The sequence below is a fragment of the Vicia villosa genome, linkage group LG6 (assembly GCF_029867415.1).
Source record: "Vicia villosa cultivar HV-30 ecotype Madison, WI linkage group LG6, Vvil1.0, whole genome shotgun sequence".
In the NCBI taxonomy this organism is placed as follows: Eukaryota; Viridiplantae; Streptophyta; class Magnoliopsida; order Fabales; family Fabaceae; genus Vicia; species Vicia villosa.
The window spans coordinates 23,652,893-23,665,350 of NC_081185.1; the positions used below are offsets into that span (position 1 = coordinate 23,652,893).

Sequence of the window (12,458 nt, forward strand, 5' to 3'; positions counted from 1 at the left end):
AATTCTGATTTTATAACTTTTTCATCTTATGCGACGAGGAAATGGCAGTTGATCTCAAGTATGCTCAATTTTTGGAAACCTCATGAAGGCCTCGAGATAGATGAATTTTTCAATATATATGGAAGCAGTATAAAGACGTAGCTAAATTAATTTATTCATTGTCAATAATAAAAAAAACATAATTACATTATGAATCAATTTCTAAAATTGCAAAATCAACATAAAAAAAATATAAGGTTGAGTAATTAATAAAAAAAACGATATTAAAGGAGATGACTTCTTTTTGCCTTAATTCACTGTTGGTAGAGATTTAACTGAAATTTGACTCTTCTCGCAAAATATAGCTTCACATATATCAACAATTCCTCTGCCTTCATTCTCAAAATTGACATTACGAATTTCCTTCGTATCAACATTATAAGATCTCACCTTATCAAACATTTTTAGAAGAAGCTCTCTTCCCTTCCAAAATACTAATGGAACACAAGGTGAACTATGCTCTATGGTTCGAAGTTTGGTCCAACAAGAATCTAAATTACCACTTCCATTCATCGCCCAAATATCAAAATTCGCATTTTGATCACAACAATTACGACAAACTAACGTTATACATTCATTCAAAACACCCAAATATCTTCCACTTGAACTACTAATATCAACATCTTTTGGCAATGCCACCTTGTTAAGAAACCCACCTCCCACATCCAATGTAACAATTGTTGTACTCAAGCCTTTAACCATTCCCCACCAATAATAAACCCCTCTACAATGCATTGCGAAAGAACAAGTCTCAAACTCACAACTCCATGGATTAGCACTTTCAACTATTCTCCAAGAATCACTTCTTAAATCATATTCTTCAACAATATAGTTCTTACAACGACATTTGTGGTAGCTAATCCACATCCTAACAACCTTAATTAAATCTTTGTTTCTATGATCATGTCCCATTCCAACTCCTAGTATCATTCCATCTTTTGTTTTTTCAGCCAAAGATGACAATGGAAGAAGCCTCGTCTCCTTTGATGTAGGGTTGCATAGAAAAACATCTCTTCCACAAGAAAAATCAGTATACAAACATATTAAACCGTTACAAGAATTGGAAATAATATGATGGGAGAGATTTGGAAAAGATGTAGAAATTTGCTTTGGAGAAGAGCCACATTCCAAAGAAAATAGTTGGTGATTATATGGGGTTAACCAAAGTCTTAAAAGCAAATAACAATTTTGATCCATGAGAAATTATGATTAATTTCTTTAAGAAAACAAACCAAGATGTGTAATGTTCTTAACCCTAATTTTCTTTTAAATACTATTCTATTCTAGACTAATTATTGATATTGTTTTGAGTTATCAATGATATATCTTTCTCAAGCATATAAATAAAATCAATTTTGGATTATGTTATTAGACTTAGATTTTTGGTAAAGATACTAATATTTAGAAATATATTCATGGAAATTTTTATATGTAATAAATATAGAAATAAAGTTTTAAATTATTTTGATGATTTGATTATTATTTACTTTTGTTTTTAATTTTTTTGTTGATTTGATTATTATTAATAAATAATCAAATCCATCGATTTGATTTAATTTAATTTTTTTTTATATCATATCACTAAATTTGATTCATATAAAATTTCACCTAAATTTTTTAATAGAATAATAGAAGAATCCAAAGATTTTAATTTAATAAACAAATTTTATTTATTATAAATAGAGCAAATCAAATCCACACGTCTTGTTAAACCCTTTTAAAATAATAGTCTCCGTCTATCTCAATTTATATGAGACTGATCAAGAATTCTAATATATCTATCCTAAAAATATAAACCTTAAGTATTTTTTTTTTTGTTTTTGTGTATTAATGTTATTGATTAATAATTAGTTTGGTTTCAACTTTTTTTAATTATTACCTTTTCTTTACATTATTAGTTCATATTAGATTTGCTAAGATTAATTACAAAATAATCTTCAATTTAATCTAAAAATTTAAATTAGAATTATATTAAAAAAAAAACAATTTTGAAAATCTGATTTAATTTAATTATTTAAAAAGGTAAAAATAATAAAATTAAGGGTTAATAAACTTTTTCGTCCCTTTAAATATTTAAAATTTTGTTTTTAGTCCCTCCAAATTTTCCCTTCAAGAAATCGTCCCTTCAAAATTTTTCTTCCAAACAATTGGTCCCTAACGTCAAATTTCGTAGCTAATCGGTGGCTAAAGTCGTAGCTAATCTCTAGCAAATTTGACGTTAGGGACCAATAGTTTAGACGAAAAATTTTGAAGCGACGATTTCTTAAAGGAAAATTTTGGAGGGACTAAAAACGAAATTTGCAATATTTAGAGGGACCAAAAAGTTCATTAACCCTAAAATTAATAATAATGAATTTAAATAACAAAAAAGTTCAAAGAACACTACAAGAAAATCAACAATTAGCTACGAAATAAACAATAGTTATTCCGTAGCTAATCTCAATTAAATTATGTTAGTTGGAGATTTATTATGGATTAACCACGATATAGGCCGTAGCATGGATTGAGTGACTAATTATCTTGGTCAAAATTTACTGGCAAAATTCAATATAATTTTTAAAAACTTCTAGCTAAACCACAACTAAAAGATGGCAAAATGTCGGCCTTAATTTTATGTTTCTCAGCTATGAAGCTGCAATATAGCCCCAAAAATATCCTAATAAATCTCAAGCTAATGTTTAAAGTAAATTTGATGCCTATTTTAATCTTATATTTATCATTATTTCTAATCAAACTAATCATAGTAGATCAAATAATTTTATTTATAATCAATTCTAATATATAGTAGTTAGGCTAGATTGTAAATAATTATAGAGCAATGCTATATAGTAAGAATTATTTGAATAAGAAATACAAGAATGAACAATTGTCATTTTAGAGAATAATTTTAAATTAATTTTAAATTTAATTTATTTTTTAATACGGATCATGGGGTAGTGGTAATGAATGGTTAAGATTTAATTCTTGTCTTTCTTGCTTTCATACTTTCTTACTAATTAGCATTTTCCATAATTATAATATTATTAAAAAACTGAAATACATCAAAATCACATTTTGTTTTATTTATAGTGTTAATGTGTTAACACAATCTCCTAAACTAAAGATACAATTTTGTTGGAAATCAATGGTGGTTAATTGATTGGTTGGTTGACTTCTTGAATATGAGGACAATGCCTTTCTGGTTCTCGTCTTGTCCATAAAATCTTCAGATCACCTCTTTTTTTCCCAATGAGAAAAAGGTTCCGGCAATTATGATTACACAACAACGTTTCAGAAAATAAATCAGTTTCATGTGATGTTGCGGCGCATTACTTCTAAATTTTTATGAGCATGATAGTTGTACTTACCAAATTGCAATATTTACAAAAAATAAAGATTTGTGAGGTACTAATTTTCTTACAAACTAAGAAATCTCCTCGCAACACCTTAATCTACGAGGAGTATGGAACACCTTAATCTTCTCTCAAAAACATTTGTCACAACTTTCATGGAACATGTGGTTACCTTCAATATGAATGACACTCAGGTTATCACAATAGAGAATAGTAAATTCAATATATGTGACTATAGTTAGTTGTCTTTAAACTTTCCTTGCTTACAAACAGGATAACATATATGTTCTCCACATGTCTATTAAGGGCTTCCAGAATTAAATCAGAGACTATATTCAAATAATTTGAAACATGAAACATCACTTGGTATGTTTCTTGTTGAGAATGGTGCAAAGATACTAATAAGATTATTTTCCAATATATTTTATTTGAATTTAGATGCATATGTTCATAAACTGCAGTAGTTATCCACTTCATCTTTCCAAGAATTTATAGAACTTTCTATTGATACATAGAGATAAGAAAATGTTCATATGGTTATTACCTACACACAAGCTTAGGAGGCTCTTGCAGGATAAAAAACCATGTATGTATTCCTATACAACTTTTAAGAAGTTTTATAACAAAAAACGGATAGCACACCTTGATTGCATAAGAGTTATAAGCATTCCCAAACCTGTCCACTAAAGAGGCATAGAAGGGCTTGGCTCTTTGAGCCGCCATTGGCACATGGAAATCTGACTTCTTATCCTTTAAGAATACATACAACATAAACCGACTCATTGTACAAACCCATAATCAATCAATTAGACCATGTTTGAATAAACAACTTAACTAAGCATAACCAAACATTTTCACATAATTACTCATAGCCTAAGGTCTTGTTTGGATAAAGACTTAATTTACAACTTATTGCATATTTTACCAACTAAAAAACTTGATAATTATTCTGCATGAAATTATGATCCCATTCTTTACTAGTATCTTCATTTGAAAACAACCTCATGTTCAACACCTTTCGACATCAGTTAAATTTAAAAAGTAAACATATAAAACGAACTCATGAATTGAAATTTGAAAAAGAGAAATAGAATCAAACATGTCATCAGCGCGTCGACATCAAAGTTAGAATCATGAATTCTGTAACATCCGTAATTTCGTAAATTAATTTAATTGAGTTTTTAATTTAATTATTTAGATTTACTAACTTATTCAGTGATTAAATCAAAATTGGAAGAATTATGGGGACGAGTGTTGTTGGGCTTGTGGTGAAGTTAGCAGAGAAGGGGTGTTAAGTGACATTGGCCCAACTAACTACTAATTCATTTTCATAAAATAAAGGAAATTTGTGAAAAAGAAATAGAAAGCCAAAAAGGGGGGAGAAGAGCAAAGTAGAGAGAAGGCAGAGAACATGAGAGTGCGAAAGAGGAAAAGAAGAGGAAGAGAGCTTTCAAGGATCCCAAACTCTAAGGTAAGGGGGACTCTTCCAATTAACCTCTATTATCGGGTTGTAGATGATAGGATTGATATTGTATGGTATTGATTCGATAGAGAAATGGATTCTAGGTTGGGGTTTTGAACATTTAGGTCCGATTTGATAAATTATGTGTAAATACATGTTTGTGATGATTGATGATGTTGGATGTGTTGTTTGATTGATGATATAACATGTATTACCTATAAATTTGCTATGTTTTTCATGTACAATCGTAATGGTTCAATTGGGTGGTGTTTGGGGAGCTTAAGTTGCTGTAAAAACTAGTTTTTGGGGTTGCAGGTACGAGGTAATCGGTTACCGGGAGTAGGGTAATCGGTTATCACTGTTTGAAAATGTATTTGTTGTTGTCTGGGAGGAAGTAACCGGTTATTGAAAGGGAGGTAATCGGTTACCCCTATTAAAAGCAGAATTCTGGTTTATGTGAGATGCAGTAACCGGTTACTGGCATTTGAGCAATCGGTTACCGCTGTATGTTTTTGAAAAATAATTATTTTTATAAAACTCATATCTTTTGAACCGTAAGTCCGTTTTGGGTGCTATTTTGGACGTCGAGTCGATAATTTTATTTTCTACCTATTTAAATAACCCAAAGAGCAGTAGCTAATTTTTATTTTATAAACCCGGTATTTCTCGAAATGACGAATTGCGATGGATGTGTTGTATGTGGTGTGGTGATGTTGTAAATTCCCTGTTGTTGTTGTGTTAGTTTGTTGTACTTGGTACACGATTGTGAAAGGTGTTATTGTCGTTTTCACTGTGTGACGAATTCAATTATGATAATGTTGTTCATATGATTGAAGTGGTGATTAGCATGTGATAGATGATGCATGCATTTCTTAATCATATGGTGGTTGTATTCCGATGGAGATGGATCAGCGGTCACTAAATCCCATTGCGTGGAATTAGCGATGGAGGTAGCCATATCCTTGATGATGGTGGATCAGTGAGATATGTGAATCCCATGTTTGCTACCACCAGGGCCGGTCCCGACTTTTTGGAGGCCCGGGGCAAACAAATAAATGGACTCATAACAAAAAATATACCACTCGTCTCCAAAACGAAGAAGAATCTCATAGACAAGATAAAAAATATAATGTCTTGGTTGTTTCAAACAATAAAAAGATTTTCAACGCAGATTTAAAGAATTCAAAATCGAAATATAATTAAGTGAATTGAAAATGAGAATCTTCTAGGCAATATCAACCATCTCAAAAAAAAATAAAATAGACGTTTTCTCTTGCTTTACTTGCGGAAAACCAAATCATATGACTAAAAAATGTAGGAGTAGAGGTAAACCTTGTCCTGACCCTAATACGTAAAAATTCAATAATAAATGAGGTAATTATATGACAAACTTTTAAATATTTAATTATAACATATAAATTATTTTTAAATTTTATACTAAAATAAATTAAAATAAAATTATAAATTTGAAATAAATAATCATCAAAAATAAATTTTTAGATTTAAAATATAATTATAAATTTTAATTGAATATATACAAATTATTTTATAATTAAAATTTAAGGAACACTAATTAGTTAGATTGAGAGAGTTATGACACTAAGGCATAATTAATTAAATTAAAATGATTTTTTACCTCTCCATATTCTTATGAATCAAAATTTATTGCCATATTTATTTACTACTTAGAGATTTTGGGAGTTATGAATTGTAGATATACCACTGAGCTAAAAAATTAACAATTGGCAGTCTGCAGGACTCGAACTGATAAGTGTACGCCCCTAAGCTTTGACAAATCCGCTGGGCCACAACCAACTGTTGTACTTTATTTTCGCTAAAACAAATATATTTTATTATTTCAGTATTATTATTTTTCAGCTACACCTCCCAATTTGAGGCCCCCATTTTTTTGAGGCCCTGGGCTGTGGGCCAGCTTGCCCTGGCCCAGGGCCGGCCCTGGCTACCACATGCATGTAGTTGCATTGCATTAGGTGTATGAATCATTATAACATGAATGGAAGTGGTCCAATGTTATAATGTTGTATGTTTGATTAATGGTCGTGATTGGTGGATGTGTATATAATCTGAATGTATTTGCTATTGGATGGATATTATACTGTTGATGTTTTATCGTTTATGAACTGATAACATTGTTTAATTATGGATGAGACTCACCCTTACTGTTGTTATTTTTCAGATTAAAGTGTAGCGGCTTACGACTGGTGAGGATAACTCGTAGAGTTACTTCGTTTTAGTTCGGTTGTGTCGGTGTCATGCTCTGGTCTTGTAACACTGGGGAACGTTTGCTTTTAGAGTTGGATATTAACTGTTGTTTTGGTTTTATTGTTGAATAATGTTGTTTATGCCTTGAATGTGGTAGACTATGGTTTTAAATATTCAACTGATGAAGTATTCCGCTGTGTTTTAAACATGTTGTAGTTAATTATGTTCCTCAGAATAGCATGACAGATGTTTTATTTTATATGAAGTAGTTGTAACGTTCTTAATTACATGTTTACTCTGAAAATATTATTTAATTCATCGGGGGATTAGAAGGGTGTTACAAAATCCGACAAGAATAAGAAGGTCGGGACCAAATTCCGATACAGTGCGGCCTTCGACTTCGACATCTCAAAAAATTTAAAACCAATTGACTCAGATCCGTAAACAAAAACATTAAAAAAAACGTTCAGATCTCAAAACCTAACAAATCTAAAGCAATAAAAATCAATAAGAACAAGTAAATCGAGTAGTAAAAAATTAACCTGAAGAGGAATCAAATAGAATGATTTGAGCTTTGAATCGAAAGCTTGAGGTAGAGAATCAACTAGATCTGAAACTAAAACAAGCGTAGAAAAACGTCAAAGAACAAAAAATTGAATCGGATCTCAGCAAGTCTAGTATGCCTAGTCAAAGAGAGGCCACCAGCATAAATAATTGACTTAGAACTTGTAAGCATAATCCTTTAGATGTTCAGAAAAAGACTTAAGGGATTTAGAGTCACCCCTGCAGAATATCATAATATCATCAGCAAAAAAAGTGTGTGAAGGAACATGGCAAGATCTATTAGCTTGTATGAGATTCAGCTTGTTAGAAGTGACAAGTTCAATTAATCCTCTACTAAGGACATTCTCTGTAATACATAATAGGAGGGGTGAGAGAGTATTTCCTTGTCTCACCTCATTAGTACATTTGAAATAGCCTACAGCTTTACCATTCAAACATATGGAGAGAGAAGCAGAAGCAAGGATAACTTGGTTCCAATGACAAAATTTGTTATTGAATCCAAAACAAGCCAATGTTTTAATGATAAAATTCCAATTTAATGTGTCAAAAGCTTTGGCTATGTCAATTTTGAGAGCCACATTCCCACTGTAGATTTTATTTCCTAAAATGTTTATGAGCTCAGAAGTGAGTAAGATGCCCTCTCTGATGTTTCTTCCAGCAATAGAACTCTTTTGCTCACTAGAAATAAGAGAAGGAAGGATAGAGGCTAACCTGTCTTCCAGAATTTTGGAAATGATTTTAAACTTAAAACTAGCCATAGCTATTGGCCTAAACTGATCAATAATATTGGCCTTCTGACTTTTAGGAATCAAGACCATATTAATAGCATTGTAATTTGGAAGGATCCAACCCTGCAATAAAAAATTGAGTAATGGCATTGACAACATCTACTTTAATGATATTCCTAAAGTGGACAAATAAAAAGGCCCCAAACCCATCAAGCCCAGGAGCAGATTCAATGTTCAAGTTAGTAACAACATTATAAATTTCCTCAGAATTAGGAATTCTAGTGAGCATGTCATTTGTGGCCTCATTCACTAAGTTAGGAATCCCTCTTTGTATAAGGCCAATATCCTGCCTTTCAAAGCTGGAGTTGAAAAGCTTAAAGAACTGAGTTTCAATATGAATCTCAAGCTTATGTTGGTCATATTCTAAGTTACCATTTATATTCAAACAAGAAATAAGGTTATTCTTTATTTTAATTTTAGCATAGGTATGAAAAAACCTAGTGTTTCTATCCCCTTTTGAGTGCCAATTAAGTCTGGATTTTTCCTTTCATAACTCCTCTTCTATGTTTAAAGCCAATTCCAAATCATGTTGAGCTTTTATTTCTTTCTTATGCAACATGTCAGTGTAGCCATGATCCTCAATTTCCTTTTGAATATCTTTAAGGTTACTTTCAGCCTGAACAATTTTATTTTGATCATTACCAAAGATGTCCTTGTTCCGCACTTTAAGCCTACTCTTGAGTAGTTAAAGTTTTTGGTCAAGAATGTACATAGGGCAGCCATAAAACTTCACATTCCAAGAATCCCTAACTAATTTATCACAGTCCTCATTCATGGTCCACATTTTATGAAATTTGAATTGACTTTTAAAAGTTAAGTTATCAAGCTTTATAGAAATTAGAATCGGGTAATGATCAGAATTGGACTTAGGGAGGGTATTACACACAACAAAGTAACACTAACAATAGCATTGAAATCTCCCATGAAGGACCAGTGAATGTTAGGGGGAGTATTTCTAAGAGCATACCAAAGATTTCTTCTATGAATATAGTTATTAGAGGCATAAATGAATGAGAATCCAAAAACAGAATCATGTAATTTAATAGTGAAAGATATATGTTGATCATCAATTAGAATAATATCAGGATTATAATTCGATTTACAGAAACACCAAAGATTGGGAAGAAGATTATCTTTATTGTTACCAGCAAACAACTTTAGATCAAACCTGGAAAACCATTGTTGAGGGTAATCATCCCAGTCCATCCAAGGTTCAGCAATGAACATAAACTCAGGAGAGTTTTTAGAATCAGGTTTTTAAGTGCCAGCCTTGAAGCCCTATTTGCTACCCCTCTAATATTCTAAAAGAGGCAGTTTATAAGGTCAATTTGTTATGACTAGACCTTGGTCTAGTTTTGATTGAGCTTGAAGATATAACTTTCTTGTTTTTTCTCTTTTTATTGAAGACAACTTGGAAACCCTTAACAGGAAAAATGTACACTCCATTATCATCATCCCTTTCTTTGTTAGCCATATTGGCCTAGGATTCATGTAAGAAATTAGTAACGTGTGCCTTGTGGGCCGGATCAATCTGAGTTTCAAGAACAAATTCCACAATTTGTATAACTTCAACATATTCACTATCCAATTCGGTTCCTTCCTCATAATTTTCAGAATTGATGAGATTATCTTCATGTGTTCCTTCATTAGATTTGTCCACCCTTTGAGTCTCTATCAGATGAGAGTTTGAGGTTTCTCCGTGATGAGGGTTAGAGATCTCTCCAACAATATTCGCATTCATCTCAGGTTTATCATTCATAACATTAATAACTGGATTAATCACAGTCTTGCCATTCTCTAAGGATTTCATAGGAGCTTTCATTCAATCTTTATTAGGTCGATTCTCTGTGCCTTTGCTCATGTCTTTGCTGACCTCCATCCTTTTGCAGTTGTTAACTGAGTGGCCTATTCAAGAACAATGAGAACAGAACTCGGGTAACTTCTCATATTCTATATCCACAAAGAAGGCGAAACCAATTCTTTCCACCAGAATCCTATAGCTCAGATCCCTAGTTATATTCAGGTCCACCAATACACGAACAAAATGACCAAAAGGCCTTTCAAAAACTAATTTGTTAGTTGCAAAGTCAATGCATATTGGAGTTCCAATACTACTGTCTATTGCAAAAGGGATTTTTGGTCTCCAGTATTCTTGGGAAAGGCCATGGATCCTGATCCAAACTTGTGTTGAAGTTTGCTTCAAAGTAGCTGGAGTGAAATCTTTAGTCCAAGGGAAGAGTTTGAGGACTCCTTGCGGAAGAGTCCATGCACTCACCGATCTAACACGTTGTACATCTTCCAGCGATGAAAAAGCAAATTTGAAGAAGCCCTTTCCAAGGGATGTGACACTCCATTTACATATTGATGGCCAAAGAGACAAAAGCTTCTCCTTCAGGTTTACCACCGTGAGAGGCGAAGAACCTTTAGACCAGACCACGCGACCATGAAGATGATGCTTGCAAGCTTCAACTCCTAGCTTATATTCTTCTCCAGGTATTGTAATAGCAAGCCTATTACCTTTAATACAAACTTGAGGGAATTGACTCTGTGGAATATCGCAAACACTGTTTGATACCACACTAGCAAATGATTTTGGGGCTGAAGTTTTCTTTTTATGAATCAGTTTCGATTGATTCAAACCTGTCAAGTTTGTTTTAGGGAAAAGAAAGGAAGCACCCATTGGAGAAGAAGAGGGGAGAAACAGAGGCGGAGGTGGAAGAGAATGTGGAAGTTGGGGAGATAAAACTAGCCGTTATCGATAGGGTATCTAGCCGTTAGAGAGCCTCGGAGAAGAGAATCTTCCTATCGCAAACTTTCTCAAACCCAAAAAACTAAGGTAGAGAGATAATGATCAGAAAAGGATATTTTTTTAAGTTTGTAAATGTAATAATATATAATATAATATAATACATATTTAGTAATATTGTAACATAATTTTGTTAAAAAAATAAAGATATTCAATTAAAACTCACTTTTTATAACTTGAGATTAACTACTAAAATATTCCGTAGCGAATTTATGGTAGCTAATGTCATATTTTCTTGTAGTGACATTTGACCAAGGTTGTACAGCCAACCAAATAGACCATGTAAGCCTAAAAAATTAAGTGAAAAGAAAACGATCTAAATAATTTTATTATATTATTGTCATCTTAGAGTACAAGCCATAATTTAGAGGTTTATAAAATTAGAAAATAAAGCATAAATAAAAATAATAATTATTGGTATCCATATACTACAAATATTTTTCTTGCAGGAGAGATCATTTTTTCCCTTCATGAAATTTGTGAATTCCCTTAGGTTTTGGCCCAGGATTATTAGTGTTAATAACTACACATCTGTAACCAATGCACCTCATAACCAAAGGATATTCAACAACCCTTGTACAATCTTGATCAATTCTACATTCATGTTCAAGTGCTGCAATTAAAATAGAGAGAATACAATTATATATTACTTAAATGTAAGTTAGAAATTTTGAAAAGTATGAAAAATGTCTTACGGAAATGTTCTGGTGCAACAAGAGATAGAGAAAGAAATATAATCATGGCATAAATAAACATGTGAATTTTAGCCATATTTTTCCTTATTTTGCAAAGTAAACAAAGAATATGATTTGATTTTTTTAGTGTATAACATTTATGTTCTCTTATAAATAAATATAGTTTTGAGCATTTGTTGGATTATAAAAAAAATTTAATAATAGAGTTGTAATTTTATTGTAAATAATAAAATAATTATTAGATGTCTCTTAACTAGATGAATGAGGGATATTTGCCCTTTATCACACTTAAGAAGGTGTTCGCATACAAAATTTCTATCATTATAATTTAATGTTTTATTAATTATTATTTAATCTCTCATAAAAATGTAATTCTTACAAATACCCGTATATAGGATGGCAATTGTATATATATATAATAGATATTTTGAGAAAAATACTCACAGCACAAAATCAGTGAAAATTATCGGTATCAGATTTGGACTAATAATGAATAATGGTATAAGTGGTAGACTAATTAATTTAACAGAGACGTCATGCGACAGAATA

The 12,458-nt window shown here is 31.6% G+C and overlaps 2 protein-coding genes and 1 long non-coding RNA gene across 3 annotated transcripts; all 3 read right to left on the reverse strand.

Moving 5' to 3' along the window:
* Positions 1-288: 288 nt before the first annotated feature.
* Positions 289-1,236, reverse strand: LOC131613373 (uncharacterized). The gene has a single exon (XM_058885047.1). The coding sequence runs from the start codon at positions 1,234-1,236 to the stop codon at positions 289-291; it is 948 nt and encodes a 315-aa protein (XP_058741030.1).
* Positions 1,237-10,317: 9,081 nt separating this feature from the next.
* Positions 10,318-11,088, reverse strand: LOC131613374 (uncharacterized). Its single transcript, XM_058885048.1, has one exon. The coding sequence runs from the start codon at positions 11,086-11,088 to the stop codon at positions 10,318-10,320; it is 771 nt and encodes a 256-aa protein (XP_058741031.1).
* Positions 11,089-11,531: 443 nt separating this feature from the next.
* LOC131611338 (uncharacterized) lies at positions 11,532-12,077 on the reverse strand. The gene is made up of 2 exons (XR_009286862.1): positions 11,910-12,077; positions 11,532-11,827 (listed from the first exon to the last, which is right to left on the reverse strand). It is a non-coding gene; the product is annotated as an uncharacterized LOC131611338 (long non-coding RNA).
* Between the last annotated feature and the right edge of the window lie 381 nt (positions 12,078-12,458).